This window comes from Gracilinanus agilis, chromosome 5, assembly GCF_016433145.1.
Source record: "Gracilinanus agilis isolate LMUSP501 chromosome 5, AgileGrace, whole genome shotgun sequence".
NCBI lineage: Eukaryota > Metazoa > Chordata > Mammalia > Didelphimorphia > Didelphidae > Gracilinanus > Gracilinanus agilis.
The window spans coordinates 144086641-144103613 of NC_058134.1; the positions used below are offsets into that span (position 1 = coordinate 144086641).

The 16973-nt window shown below is 34.4% G+C and overlaps 1 protein-coding gene across 1 annotated transcript in view; it reads left to right on the forward strand.

Moving 5' to 3' along the window:
* DOCK4 (dedicator of cytokinesis 4) overlaps nucleotides 1-16973 on the forward strand; it is a 541177-nt gene that overhangs the window by 268523 nt on the left and 255681 nt on the right. Inside the window, exons 9-10 of the mRNA XM_044677327.1 lie at nucleotides 14750-14831; nucleotides 15660-15720. Coding sequence (XP_044533262.1) covers nucleotides 14750-14831; nucleotides 15660-15720 — 143 coding nt within the window. The remainder of the gene's footprint in view (nucleotides 1-14749; nucleotides 14832-15659; nucleotides 15721-16973) is intronic.

Here is a 16973-nt window from a genome sequence, read left to right on the forward strand (position 1 = left end):
TATATTTTGTATATAATTCATATATATTATTATTTATATACAAAACTATATATATAATACATAAAATGTATATAATTAGTATATATGTTATGTGACTTTCCCAGAGCCATAGAGCCAGTATGACTCAGAAAGCTGGACTTGCAATCAGTCCTGTGCCTGAGACAAACTCTCTTTATACATATAGATAGCTAGAAGGAATCTAAATTTATAGCTAGAAAAAACCATTCTGAAATTTTTCTGTGAATCTTTCCGTACATATTTTCCATGTGTTTAGGATTTCCAAATGTGTATTTTACACATATTTGATGGATACATTTTTGACTGCATCATGTATTTTGCTTCACAAAGACTATATATTAATTACTTTAAATTTCTTGTTAGAGACAAGTAAGATCATGCTTTATGTTTATTCAGAAGTTTACTTCAATTAGGAATACTGTTCTATACTACATAACCATAAAGTAATATTTGACCCCATTTAGATTGATTTCAAATTAATAACTCTCTTAAATGAAGTCTTAATTTTTTCCAATTTCCTTCCCTATTAAATGCTGCACAATAATAAATTCTTATTCCCAGAATAATATTGAGTATTTGAATGATTAAAGTAATTATCTTTGTAGTCAAACGTGTATCATATTAGCTCTTTGTAATGAAAAAATATGCTATAGGAACTTTATAACTTTTTTGCTATTTACTTTGCCTTCATTTGAGCCATCTTTATCCTTGATCTTTTCAGAAACCTCATTCACAGACCAAGAGTACAATTTAGTACTTTGTTATTTGCTAGATTTATTTTTTAAACTTTAGTTGAAAGGTTCCCTGTCACTGCTGCTATCCTTAATAAGGATTCACTGCTACAAAGGTCAAAATGATTACTGTCTGTAGATCAGGATGATTACTGTATCTGGAAATGTCAAAGATGCAGTGTTTGCAATGATCACATTATGTAAATTTTCCAAGGACAGCCATTCATATAATCTTACTATTTTAAGGTTTATTGTTGCATGATTATTTCTGCTGGCCAAATTCTTAGATTATCTAATTTAGGTTTTACAAATGTAGACTCCTTTTTCTCCTTTAACAATAGAATTTGTGTAAATATATTTTATAATATATCTAGTATTTTTGAATTCTTTGCAACTGGGGTCAGTATATTTTTTCTTATGTTATTACGCAAAACTTTCTAAAAGTTTTAGAGGCAGTTTTAAACTGTAAAATGTAAAATCAAAGACTTCTAGACATCCTGTATAATAAGTAGTACCTGGAACAATAGTAATATTTTCAGAATTATATTTGAATTACATTTGGGTAGAAATTTCTCAGAGCTCTCATGTCTATAAGTCAGGTATTTTCCCATCCCCCTTTTGTCAAGTTAATCATTCAAATGTTTTAAATACTGTTTTTTTATTTTGTAGGCACTAACTTAATTATCTGGTTTAATAGAAAATCAGAAGCATAGATAATCTAGTCTTACCCCATTCCCCAACCCTGTCCCTCAGAAGTGGATTATTTTTTCCAAATAACTTTTTGATTAAGTTAATAATTGCATTTCCTTAGCATAAGTGATAAGTGATAAGAAGTCCTATCTTTCCCCTTATCTCCTCCTAAAAAACCTCAACCATAACAAAACCTAACCCAAATAAAGATCACCAAGGGAAATCAATTTGGGATTAAAATGGATACAAAATGGATCAGCTGAATTTACTTTTACATTTAGAATTTACTTTTACTTTTAATTTAGAGTTTAATTTACTATGCCAACATTTCCTGTAAAATCTACCTTACATTAAATCCTTCAATGGAATAGTATTTAAAGAAGTAATTAAGTAAAAGTTTGTTATTGTTGTTCAGTCATATGAATTTTGGCACTGATTTGTAAAAAGATTCAGACAAGGGCTACTCTTTTGGTGATGGTCTATGGAAAAGCCCATCATGAATAGTCTCTCAATTTTCTTTGAATTCAAAACACAGACAATGTTCCTTCAAGTTTAAGAATAGAAACTAAAGCCAGTGTTCCTCAGATACCACCCTTCTTAGTAAATAAAAGAACCTTGTCTTGGTCTTCCCCCATTCTTGCAATACATTTCCTCTTTGTCTCCTCCTCCTAGAGTCCTTTTCAAAATTTAAGATGAAGCTACAGAGATTTCACCATTTTAGAACCATCTGATTGCTAGTGCCTCCCTTTCCAATAGCCTTTGGATTAAACTATTATTGCCACCACTCACATAAATTTGTAAATGTATTACTTTTATGTTATGCAATGTATGTTTTGGCATGTACATTTTCTTTCCTGTTGAAATGTGTAATGTTATTTGGCATTGCAATATGAAAAGCAGAATGATTGACAGTTGGCAGTTTGGAACTTAGAATCAATTGAGCTTGCCGTGAGCCAGCAAGGGCAAAAGTCAGTTGCTGGGAAGACTATAAATAGCAGAATTTTGGACCAAAAGGAGTCTCAATTTGGAGAAGGGCTTTGGTGGGAGATTTTGGTTGGTTGGGTAAAAGTCAGTTTAGGATACCAACAGCTAATATTGATCAATACCTTAGTTTCCAATCCTGTGTGAATCTATGCTATACATCCTAATTAATTAATCATCAAAGAAGAAGCAACATCAATACCAGCAAACAACCTGGTTCAGGTTAAAGCAGCCTGGGTTGCACCTGAGACAAACCTCTTCAACTGTTCATCTCAAACCTTGACTACCTTCAATTTGATATCACCAGATTATCTGTAGCTTTAGCCAAGAATTCCCTTTATACCTCTTTCCTTCAGTTCCCTGTTTCCCTTTCCCTAAGACTGTTATCATTAAATCTTGAAACTTACTTAGGTGGATGTCATTTTTACCCTAAGGATCATCAAACATATCCTTGGGTATCTGAAGGAAGAGGGATTATTTAAATTAAAGTTAAATCGCAGTCAACTAGCGTTTATCCACCTTTTGGAGCCAGGATAAGTAGTCAAAGGAGCTGTGTGATTCAACCCACAATCTCTTCCCTTGATCACTTGATCACCTGGGACACTGTTATATTGAAGCTGGGTGTATTATTCACAAATATTCCTGTGGGGTCCTTAGTGTTCACCACCACAACTCAGTGCTACAACCAGGGATTTCCACACTCACTCAGCTTTAGCTCCTCATACCATCAGAGGAAGACTGTGCCCCCCCACCTCCATTATCCTATAACAGTTTTATAACAAATGCAAGCTCATTATAAATAAAGATCATTTGTCCCTTTAGCTTGTCCCCAGATATAGAAAGAAATGATTTTCCCAATAATCTGTGATTGTCCCTTATATTACTATTCTCATCTTCCAGTAATCACCTACATATTGAGAGGAAAAGATATCATACCACACTGAGCTGGGTCAGTGGCTTTCAATGTCATTGTGTCATTACACACCTTACACTGAACCTCCAGATTGTTGTCACATTGGACTAGTATGCCAAACACAAATGATTGTAGTTCAAGGCCAGATAGATGTGTGAGTGATGAGATCTCTGAATTTGGTTGGAGTGAGGAATACCCAAATTCAACTCCTGTCTTCATCACCAGCTGAGGATCTTTCACAAGTCACTTTTGCCTGATGCATGTATATCCCAGTGGAACAGCTTGTTGGCTTTGGGAGGGAGGGAGCAGAGAGAAGGGGAAGGGGGAAATTGGAAAAATATTCTAAAGAAAAATTTAAAAAATTCAAAGAAGTCACTTTTGTCATCAGTATCTTCATCTTTAAAATGAGGATAATGGCACAACTGACTTTAAAAAGTTGTTATAATCAAATATACAGATTGGACAAGGCAAATCATAAACATGTGTTATTATTGTCATTGTAATTATTAGGATTACCTGGCATAAAAATGCAAGAGCAGCTCTAAAACCCACCATTGCCTTATCCCTGCCTGGTGTTTCCTTGTTTACACCAAAAAGGAATTATAATGATATCCTTCATTGTTGAGAAGGAACATTTGTGATGGTCGTTCTGAAAGTAATTGATAATGTGAAGCACAGAGAATAAATCATTGCAAACTAATTACTAGTATTTATAATGCTTCAAGTGGCCCAGGATATTGTAAGGTATGAATGCTTCCTCTAGTAATGCAGAAGCTTTTCTGCACCTTAGTTAATGATCTTCCTCATCACTGGAGGTTCTGGTTGTTCCTCAGATGAAAGGCATAACATTTATTGTTGTTTTTCATTTTTTTTAAGAACTAATAGGCCAGGGCAGGTAGATGGCTCAGTGGATAGTGAGTCAGGTCTAAAGATGGGAGGTCCTGGGTTCAAAACTAGCCTCAAACATACTTCCTATTTGTGTGACCCTGGCAAGTCACTTAACTCCAATTGCCTCACCCTTACCACTCTTCTGTCTTAGAAAAGATGCTTAATATTGGTTGTAAGATGGAAGGTAAGGTTTAAAAAAAAGAACTAATAGCCCCTGCATTCTTTTGGTATGGCCTTTGAGACATAAGGGTCATATCTATATCAATGATTAGGAACAAAGGATATTAGTGGAGTAGTGCTTTGCTTTTATTTTCTCAAAATACTTTCATTTATAGACTGTTAATATGATGCCACCTAACGATCTCTTTATTTCCATTCCTCTTGCATCCACATATTTCATGCATCTCTCTTCCTTCTTCCCTCTCCTCTCTCTGTTCCTGTTTGTCCATTCTCCTTCTTCTCCTTTCTTCCTTCTCTCCCTCCATCCTTTCCCTTTGTCTTCCTTCTGTCTCCTACCCAGCACACTACCAGTTCTTCTGATGATGTTTTCCTTAACAAGTAAAGATCATATTAATGAGTTATTCAATTTTGAAAGTTAAATAGTAAAGTGAACAGTCACCAAAATGCCTATATTGAAGATAAAGTTTCCAAGGGATTGGTCGACCCACTTATCCATCAACAATAATATTTTATATAATCATTGTTATCTTATAGTACTTCTCCATAGAGTAGCCTTACTCATTGTAAGTCCCTTCTCCCTATTTCTTTAGCCTTTTAAAAAATTATTTATTCTTTCATATTCCATGTCAATATAATTTTTAATAACTGTTTTCTGACATTTTGCAATCCATGTTCTCTCCCTCCCTCCCATCTCTCCCTTTTCCCCCCAAAAGTAAGTTATATTATATGTTATTATATTATATGTTTTATTATATTATATATTATGTTATTATATCATATATTTCCATGTTTGTCATATGAATGCCCTTCTTCATATCTTAGACATCAGGTTATCATGAGATGACCTAAGCATACTAGTCTGGGGAGTAATTAACATCCACATTTCCAAGGGGATCAATTGTTCTCTAGCAACTGCTACCTAAAAACCAGATTCTCACTCGGTACATCATCCTCTTCTTGAGGTCTGCCTCATCAACCCATCATAATCTCATAGTCCTTAGAAGGTACCTATAGGAAACAAGCAGTTGAGAAGGGGCAGATTGATCAAGTGTAATTACCTTTGGTGAATTTGAGTTCTGCCTCTTGGAGCTATTTTTATTTTATAGATTAGGACATTGAGATCCATAGAAATTAATGACTATACTAAGTGACACATAATTAGTAAGTACAAGAATCTGTATTGAACCCAAATCTGTGTACATCCAGCCCTTTGCCTTACTTGATGTTGTCTTGAGAGTTATCCCTTTGCGTGAGTGTCCACATTGTTGAAATAATGCATCTTTTTGAGTACAGAGAATGCTTCCAAAGTGTTATAAAATGTTTGTGGGTGGCAGAGAATCAAAGATGTCTTTGGATGAGGCATTTTGGCTTTGTTTTTCCATTCTCTCTGTGGCCTTGTTGTCAGTCATGTGTTTTGTATGTGTCACATCTCTAATCCAAATGATTTTGAAATACAGTAACTCTCTCCCTTCCCCCCAAAACCATTTGCTGATTAGTTTTGATGTTACTGCAATGAAAAGAGAAAATGATAAATTGCTCTAACAACCTTAAGGCACCAAATGAATGACAATGATTTAGTGGCTCACTCAGGCTGAAGAACCAGGTCCCCCCAAAACTTTTATGCTAATAAAACTGGTAAAATTAAGAATTATTTTCTTTTCTGTTATACAATATACTAACCAAGGATGGTTAATTTATAACATTTGGAAATGATTTGCCATATTTCTCTACGTATGAGCTATTGACTCTTATATCTACATTCATTTCCCATCTGAGCCATGTTTGGCTAAGGGATTTATTATTTGCTATGGTTTAATATATATTGATATTCTTTCTGCCACAGAATATGATTTAATTCAATAGGAAAAGCAGATTCAGATTTGCATTCCAAATCACAGCAGGGAAATCTGTCTAGACTACTGGAATTAAAGTCATGATATTGATTCCACTTTAAAACTCTTCTTAAAAATAAAATAGCTTGGTGTGATCTTTCTTGGCAAGGTCACTGGCAAACCCATGGCTTTGTGACATATTCGTCTTTCAGTGAAGGAGATGAGCAATTTCAAATTCCAGAATTGCCTGTTGATCCATGTATATTAATCTCAGAAGCCTTCATTATGCCAGTCTGGAGTGTTAGAAGATAGACAAATGAGAAATTGTTTCACATGTTTTGATAGTCCCAATCACCAATGCTCTCTAAGAAATGTAAAACTTAATATATTGCCTTTGGCCATTTTTCTTGGGCTGCATTCTTAATGAATAAGTGTTGTAGGTCTGTGATTGACAGCTAAGAAGGAAAGAGGAAAGTACCCCTAACCCTCAGGAGCTTTTGTTAATTGAAATCAAGTTCTTAGATCTTTTCAGACAAGCTTTTTATGTTCCATTTGGTAAAAACAGATCTCTTTCTTTTCCAGTTTCATTTCTAGTTTGATGTCTTGGAAGAAACTCTATAGAGTACATTTTCAATCCGTGTTTAGCAGCCTTTAAAAAGTAATGTGCCCAGGCTGGAATTCTCTTTGTTGGGAAATAAGATGGAAAAAGGGTCATTGGAAGTGTTACTACTATGACCCTCCTTTCTTTTCCATGGCTTCTGAAGAGAAGCAAACAGATCTTCTACTTCTCCACCTCTATATGATACAGCTTATAGTGGGATCTATGTATGTGGGGATGGGGCTGCTGGGGATTTTAGATATGCATGCTAGCTGCTAATTCAAAATGTAGCAATCCCTATTTTAAATCCTAATTCAGCGTCTCTTTGAGTATCCACATATTTATCGACTAAGAGATAGCTTTAGGACTTGGAGTCAAGAAAGCTTAAATCTGAATCCCACCTTAGTCACTTACTAGCTATGTGACCCTGGGCAGATCATTTAACTTAAATGTGGTTCCTCTACTGTGAAAGAGGAACAATAATATTACCCATTTCCTGAGGTTGTGTGGATCAAATGAATGAACACATGTAAAGCAGTCAGTAAGCCTTAGAGCACTGTGTAAGTTCCAGCTGTGTTGTTATTATAATTATACTATATAAATTATACTAATGTATTATCACATTATATATTTTTAATTTCACTTGATGAATATAGTCATACACACACACACACACACACACACACACACACACTCATGTGTATTTATGTCCCCTAGATCTATGATGTCATCAGTGTAGGGAACTGTGGGTGAGATGCTTCCCAGCTGATTGTCACCCGCTTTGCAGTTTAGAGTCCTACAGAGTTACTTGACCTAAGACATGAAGGGATTAAATGGCTTACTCGGGGCTCCACTGCCTGTGTGTGACACAAGACCAGGTCTCTAACCACTCAGTCACACTGCACCTCTCACTCAAATGTTTAAAGGAGAAATGAAAATATGGACAGAGTATTTCTTCACTTCTCCAAATATTTGTTTATTCTGATTAGCTTTTAAGTTATTCTTTAAAACTATAACTCCTTTACCTTATTGTAGGCTACTTTTTTTGTCACTTTCCAGATTACCAAGGCTTGAAATGAGAAGACAGTAGCTTTCTTCTACAATGAAGAAAAATGCAATCTTTCTTCTTCAAATATGTCAAATTTAAATAGGGTGTGATGAATTTAGCTTGGCAACATCGTTCTGTTTCTGTCATGGACAGTGTTTCTTGTATGGCATGACAGTACTTTCATCTTAGGAAGATGTAATCTAGGACTTCAAATTTCATTTCAGAATTCTTACAGTCATTTTTTTTCACTTTCTCTTCTTTTTCCCCTTCTCTTTCTCTTCCTCTCTATTCAACCCCACCACCAACCCCATAACAAGCAACAAGTGTATAAATTGTACTGCATAAAAAGGCATGAATTGGTCGCTTCTTTCTTGAAAAGAAGGGCACATGAAAAGATGAAATAAGAGATGTAGACTAAAACGCCCTTAAAATTGTCCATAAAATATGAAAATATGTCTTGTGTGATATTGCTTATATAATCCAGATCGAATTGCTAAGCAGCTCCAGGAAGGGGGAGGGAATGAGATAATGGACAATTTGAATCATATCACTTCAGAAAATTTATGTGCAAATTTATTATTACATATAATTGGCTAAAACCATAAAATATTTTTTAAAGTTCCCATAAAATTTTGGGCCGTATCAAGGGTGGGTGGCTACAAAATTCTAAATCTTCCACAAATATGTATCCATATGTAGATGCTTTAGAGATTTGCACATAGCTCCTACTTCATTTTAGCAAATTTATTAAGCACCTACTATGTACAGAACACTATTCCAGCATAAACCAAATGTTTATAATCTTTCCCTGCCCTCACAGTGCTTATAGTCTAGGAGGGAAATAGAATATATGCACATATAGCTTTGCTTCAAAATGATAAAAATGCATGAGGAGACTAAAAGAAATGTCAAATGAGAGAAAAGATAATGACCTCTATCTCATCTTGAATAGCTTATCATGCCCAAACTCCTAGAGACTGACTTCTAAACAACACAGAGACTTGAAAGCATCTTGTTAATTCCCTGAACTTCTTTTCCTTGTGAATTCCTTGGACTGAAATTGTAGTGATATAGTTCACACTTTGTGATGACTGCATGGTGTCTGAATGCTGACTGGGAGCACACTGCCTGAGGCATCCACTTTATAGCTTCCATTATAAATACTAACTTATTAAAATTTATTTAGGGCTTGAAGTCAGAGGTAGTTAGCGTATTAACTCATTTTTGGCTCTTTATAAATTTTAATTTTTTGGACACATCCAATATGTATTAATATAGAAAAAAAGTATTTTAAACTTACATTTTCTTTGAAGGATATGATCTGCTTCCTTAGTACATTGGTAATGATATCAAACATTAATCATGCATTAAAGAAAAATATATGCGTTTCAAAGACTGATTAGATAATTATTTCTAAATTAAGTAGGTAAAGATAATTTCAGGATACCACCTATCTAATTCATCCTGCTCACTGCTGCCAGATTAATTTTTTCTAAAGCACAGCCTTGAAAATATCACCTGTTCCTGCTTAGAAATATTTCATGGATCTCCATTACATCCAGAATATAGTCCAAACTCAATAGCCTAGCATATAGCTCCTCACACAATCTGACTCCTATTTATTCCCCCAATCTTTTCCCTCTTTAAATCCTATATGAACACAGCTCTGTATTAATTGTTTTTTTTCTTTGTCCCCTGAACATGCATTCATTCTTGCCTTCCCTTCCTTGACTGTTTTTATTCCATTCATCTCACCCAGAAAGTTCACTTCCATTTTAGTTTTCCCAGCTTACTCTTCTTTAAAGTCCTAGTGAAAATACAGAAGTCATCTGAAAGGAATTCCCTCAAATACCACCTTTTGATCCCCTCAAGTCTTCTCAGATTCATTTCATACTCTTTTCCATGGTCACTGGGTAAGACGTATAGCTAGCTATTCCTGAATAAAGTTCATTAATTCTACTTTGTTTGAGCCTGATCATATCTCCTTCTACTTTCTCTAAGATATTTGACTCACAGTTTCCCTTTTCTCATGCATCTTCAGCCTATTCTGCTCCACTGTGAAGGAGTTTGAATGGAATCATTAAGGGCTCTCTCTAGTATACTTATAAACATAAGAAGTTCTGCAAATCTGGAGAGGAAAAAAAATCTCTCCCTGGACCCTTTAGGTCATCCAATTACTGGTTAACCCTTGACTACCTCTCCTTTTTTGCCAGACATTTAGAAAAGTATTATCACCAACCAGTACCATAAATAGTGAGCACTTCCAAACCAGTTGGTCTTTCCTTGACCTCATGGTTTTTGTTTTTGTTTTTTAGGGGTTTTTTGCTTTTCACTTTTAAAAAAGTATTTCTTACTTTTCAAATTATATACTTAGTAACCTCCACCAAAAATTATTTTTATTTTTTTAGAAAAAATTTTCCATGGTTACATGATTCATGCTCTTACTTTCCCTTAGCCCCCTCCCAAACTCCCCCCCCCTCCAATTTCCAATGCACATTTCCACTGGTTTTAACATGTGCAATCAATCAAGAATTATTTACATATTGATAGTTACATTTGTGTGGTCATTTAGTGTCACGTCCCCAACCATGTCCACATCAACCCATGTGTTCAATCAGTTGTTTTTCTTCTGTGTTTCCACTCCTGTAGTTCTCCCTCTGAATGTGGGTAGTGTACTTTTCCATAAATCCCTTAGAATTGTCCTGGGTCATTGCATTGCTTCTAGTACAGAAGTCCATTACATTCGATTTTACCACAGTGTATCAGTCTCTGTGTACAATGTTCTCCTGTTTCTGCTCCTTTCACTCTGCATCAATTCCTGGAGGTCTTTCCAGTTCACATGGAATTCCTCCAGTTTATTCCTTTGAGCACAATAGTATTCCATCACCAGCATATACCACAATTTGTTCAGCCAATCCCCAATTGAAGGGCACATCCTCGTTTTCCAGTTTTTTGCTACCACAAAGAGCGCAGCTATAGATATTTTTGTACAAGTCTTTTTATCTATGATCTCTTTGGAGGTACAAACCCAGCAATGGCTGGATCAAAGGGCAGGCATTCTTTTAGCTCTCTTTGGGCATAATTCCAAATTGCCATCCAGAATGGTTGGATCAGTTCACAACTCCACCAGCAATGCATTAATGTCCCAGTTTTGCCATATCCCCTCCAACATTCATTAGTCTCCCCTGCTATCATTTTAGCCAATCTGCTAAAAGAAATATAATTAAACAAATATATAAAAATTGTGCAAAACCACAAACTCCACATTGTTAGTTTCTTTAAAAATAGATAAATTATATATGTGTGCTTGAGATATGTATATGTGTATATACATACATATATATATAAACACAAACATATGTTTTTTAATTCCTTTTAGATTTGCTTTACTTGGATACTTTTTTCTCTTATTTTGTAACTTTTAAAAAATGTAATCATAGTGTGTATTATTCTTATTCTTATTATTCTTATTCTCTATTCTTCTCTTCATAGATTTCCCTTATTTTCTTTATATTTCCAATATTTGTCATTTCCAATAACATAATACCTTCTATCCTTTACCCTTTGTGATCTGACTTCGACACCCAGAATCCTACTTAATTTTTGCTGTCTCAAAGATCAAAGAATTAGTCATCACCAGAGCCAATAATTTCCCCACCCCCATCCCCTAGTCTTTGCCCTCCTTGATTTCTCCATAGCACTTGGCACTATTGATTATGTTTCTTTTTTGATGCTGTCTCCTGCTTTGGTTTCAGAGAGGCTACATTTTTTTATTCTTCTCTTACCTTTTAAAATATTCCTTCCTTATTTCCTCTGAGTTTTGGGAACCTCTTTCCAACATCTTAACCCAGTGGCTTTCCAAGGTTCTGTCTTTGACCTTCTTTTCTCTTTTGATATTTCCAGTCTTGATGAATTTGACTATTCCTCTGCATGGAATTCAGAGTCCTTCATTATCTGGCCTTTTTTTTTTGTATTGATCTACTCCAATTATTCTTTGCTTTAGCAAGACTGGTTTATATGTCTCAAATTTGTTCCATACCTTTATTCTGATTGTTTCTGATGTCCAGGAAGTTTTCCCTTTTCCTCTTCACCTATTGAATTTTTAGGCAACCTTTATAACAGAAGTCAAACTTGTTTGCAATACTCCTCACATCACATTCATATAACTGGGAAATATTTAACAAAATATATAAAATAAAATAGAATAGAGATAAGTGGTTTTCTAAGTCAATGAAGTGCAGAGGGAGCTTTATTTATGGTTTAGTGGTCCATACTTAATACATATTGGTCACCTCACACCATATCTTCATACATAAACCATTCAGACATTTAGATACTCTGTACAAGAGATTTTGGAGCAAAACTTGGAAGTGGGAGAAAAAAATCTGTCTTTTCCCTTTGTATGTTTCTCATTCTCAATTGTTAAGCAGATCCTTCTGCCTATATTCATCATTATTTCTCCATCTCCATTATTGTGATCTCACCTGGACCTGGTTAAGCTTTGCTTCAGGTTACCAGGTTCAGATCTTTCTGACTTCCTCCCATCCCTACTTCTGTTTAAGAAAAATTACTCCAGGGTTTTCCGTAATGGCTTTATAGATGTCTAACTTTTATAGGTGTATAACTTTATAGATTCTTAGAGATGGGAACTCGATGCATAGAGTGCTGGGTCTGACATCAGGAGGACTCAGCTTTCGAGTTCAGATTTGGACTCAGAAACTTAGTAGCAGTGTGATTCTGGGAAAGTCACTTAATCCTGTTTCCTCATCTGTAAAATTGAACTGGAGAAGGAAATAGTAAGCCATTCCTGTATCTTTTTTCCCCAGAAAATTCCAAATGGGGTTATGAAGAGTTAGGTGTGAATGAAAGATCTGAACAACATGTGCTGAATAAATATTGTGGTATATAATGCCAGTTAACAGGGATAACTAAGACAACCTAATTCTCCTGACTTCAAGTCCTATGATATTTCTCCTGCTGGACAGCTCTCTCTAGAACTAATCTGAGTTCATTCATGTGACAGCAGTTGGGGGAAATAACTCAGTGTAACTGTCCAAAACATAAGAGCAAACATTCTCGTGTTATCCAATTCAAGAAGCTTAATTATATCTTGACAAGGACTTTTTGTAAGCAGAATTATCTTAACCCAAAACTGCAATAATCAGAGCTCCAATTTCAGGTGTTGTTTACAGGCTAGTGAGGAAAATACTTTCACTCAGCTGAATGTTTTATTGCTCCTTAATTCACATTCTGTACTGTGCTTAGTCACAAGCTCAAACCTGGCCATGGGTCCATGAACTGAGGAGAAATAACTTTCTATTTTAACACAGGGTGAAAGGAAAACAATTATTACTTGTAACTCCAGTGTCAAAGTTAGCTCTGGGCCAAGAAGAGTAATTAGTTGCTTCTTGAAAGTCCCTACTCATTGTATGATGATTGTTCTAATGTGGTTTGCAGGTCATTGGCTTAAAATCCCAGGGAATTTCCAGGTGGTCTGTTGCCTAATATCTTATATATTATCTTCTATATTAAGATATAACACTATATGTTATATTAATATAATAAATAATTAATAGATATTTGAGATATCTTATAGATAGTATTTACAGTAATATGAGGGAATGCTTTTTTCTGCCCTAGATGATTTTCTTTGCTTTTTCTTTTTTTTTTTTTAACAGAAGTGGGGATGGGAGTTGATGCTAACAACCCACCCCTATTAAAAAGTAATTTTTATTACCATTAGTTGTGCCAAGAATTTTTTCCCCAGTGACAAATGAGGTAATTGTTCTACCAATTCAGTTATTATTCTGTGAACTGATACATTTCTTATGTGTTAATAATTTCTGTGAATTTAGTTTTTCTTAGAATCCCCTTCTTTTACTAATGCTATATTCTGAGTTTCTAGGAAAATAACCAAACTATCCATTGAAATTTTATTAAACATTAAAAAAATAAGACCCTTACTTTCCATCTTAGAATCAGTACTACATATTGGTTCCAAGGCAAAAGAACAATAAGGGTTAGGCAGTGCGAATTAAGTGACTTGCCTAGGGTGACACAGTTAGAGAGTATCTGAGGCCAGATTTGAACCTAGGGCCTCCCATCTCTATAGGCCTGACTCTCAATTGCACTGAGCCACTTGGTACTCCACAATCAACTTTCAAAGACTTAAGGACTCTGATCTGCACAATTACCAACTGCAATTCTAAAGGGCTTATGCTGAAACATGCTGCTCATGTCCTGAAGGAAAACTTATAAACTCAAGAGTACAAATTTAGATAATTTCGAAAATATGATCGTTGCTGAAATTTGTTTTGTTTGACTTTAATACATCTTTGTAATAATGATTTTATTTTTATTTCTCAGGATAAGTGGGATAGGAGAGAGAGAGAGGCAGATTTTCAATGATGAACAATAAAATTTAATTTAAAAAAGGGCTAACAAGCTTTATGTGAAAATTGGTTCTTTAGTAAGGACAGGCAAATGATAACTTGTTTCATTATCATTCTTCATCTATTTAGTTTCTGAATATGCTTTTGGAAAGAAAAACCATGAAAACATAGGCTTTAAATTCTTCACTTCCAAGAAAATCATTTCTTTTTATCTTATATTTTTTCCCTTTTTGGATCGTTCACTTGCAAAGTTTACCTCAAGAGAAGCAAACTCTATTTGTTTCTTAGAAGAAAATTTTATATAAAATGTTGGATGTTTATAATTATATTTGCTAAAATGTTAAAAATCAAGAATAAAAAGGTTTAAGAATAAAAGATTTAGAGTAATTAAAATAATAATAATAACAACAACAATAATAATAATGGAAACTGGGCTAACTTCATAAAATTTAAAACTCTTTTTTTTCCTTACTTGCAGTGAGAGGTTTTTTTTGAGACTAAATAGGAATGGTCTGCCAAAGTCCCCAGAGAAGCCTGAAAGACATTGTTCTCTTTTTGTGGTGAGTGTATCTTATTTTCATATGTAAGAAAACTTTTTTCATTGTACTTACTCAATTGCAATAAAATTATTTTTTTATTTTATTTTTTTACATTATTTTTACTTAGAATTCCTAGTTAGCTCATAAATATTGAGGGCATTCAGAAATTTGGCCATTCGTATGGTATCAAGTTTAACGTCATTCATAATTATAATTTTTCCTTTTTATACGTCACTTCCTTTTAGAATAATACTAATAATTTAGTATTTAGAATAATACTATGAATATAACTTTGCTGTACTAGAATGTTGATGTAAATTTTTGTTTGATGCTTATAGCCCATTTGATTACTGTGAAATTATTCTGTTAAAAGGAAACATGTTGGTAGTACTATTTACATTTTTAATACTATTTAATGTCTGTGTATCTCTGGTTCTTTATCTACCAATCTTTCTGTCTATCTATTGATGTATGTCTATGACTATCTCATCTATCAGATAATTCTGTATAATGGATATTCTATTTAAGAAATCGAATTCTATTTTGAACTATTTATTTTTCCATAAAGAATAATCTATGGTCCTTACCTGTTTCCTAGCATGTTTCCATAATGTTAGATGAAATAATATTTCAAGGGGCCATTACTTCCATAGGAGTAAGGTTATTATTGTGAAATTATGATTGCCCCAGCAGTGCCAGGTAAAGATAAGTCTGTTTTTCTGTAGTTTGTCAACTAGCATTTATTAATTGCCTACTTTGTGCCAAGCACTGGCAAAATAACACACCACACCTTTCCAATGTTGCTTTTCACTGCAAGCTGTCAAATGACCTGCTTCATTTCTTTGGCAGGATCTGGGTAGCAGTGAGCTCAGAAAGGACATCTATATCACTGTGCACATCATCCGAATAGGTGAGTATGTCAGCATGCCAACCTTAATGACACATTGCAAATGATGTGCAAGTAGGGAGGAGAAAAAAGACCACTGGGAAGTTTGGATATCAATGTGATGCATTTCAATTCCATAGGCTTGAACACTTTTGGGAAAGAAGTCTACCTGGGATTTGCTTTTCAGTATTTGAAGCTACTTTTTTCCCCCCTAGAATTAGTATTGACAATTTAAACCAATGAATTTTTAGTCCTGAGCGGAGAATAGGTGTTTTTGGTTTTTGGTTTTGTTTTGTTTGTTTTTTTACATTGTAGTTGGAGATAAGGATATTGCTCATTCCTTTATTTTTAAAAGTTTAGTGATGACAAGGTATTTTGGTGGTTTTCCTGTCCCCCCTTTGGAGAAAAAAATAGAGGTTTTCTGTAATAATAATAATAAGTTATTATTATTATTATTATTGTTATAAGATTTTCTTGCAGGTGGGGAGGGCTTCACAAGAATGCTCTGTTTACAAAGTTTATCTTTTTTTCAAGTAAAAGAAATCCTAATTTTGGAGGGTAGCATGAAGGGGCCTTTTGGGGCTTGATTTTCTACAGATTCATAAATTCTTTATATTACAGATGCATAAATCAGGCAGTTTGTATTTCCCCTGTGTTATTCCAGCATAGTAAATGATTTTAGATGAAGGGATTTTGGAGTTGGAGCAATAAGGTAAAACAGGAGCTAGTCTAGCCATATGGCTTTTATATTGATACCAAAGAGCTGGAATTTGAAATTCATTCCCTTTTCTTTTAGGGTCTGTTTTCTTTTTGTTGTTGTTGTTTGTTTTATCAATAGTGGCTTGGTTCTACAGGATTATAGTGTGCCCATACAGAACACAATGTATTGATCTTCATTTTCTTTTTGTCCACATGAAACAGCTGCATTGTGCATTGAGAGAGAAGAGTTTAAAATACATTGTCATTTCAATGCAGACTAATGGGTGTGAGGGTTTTTTTTCATGTATATAATCCCTTTTGAAATCCCTTTTCCATTTCTTTGTCTTTTTATATTTGAAGGGCAGCAGAGGTGAGAAGCAACTATGTGCTTCTTTTTTGTCTTCTTTTTAAATGGTTACATGGGAACACTTTGGGTAGGAAATCCTTTGAAGCATTAAGAAAAGCTATAGTGAAGACTCAAATATATTTCTGACAGGGAGATTGGGGAAACCAGCAAGGTGATGAGGGTAAAGCCTGCTTATACATGCACTGCTTTGTTTTCTTCTTTCAAATCAATA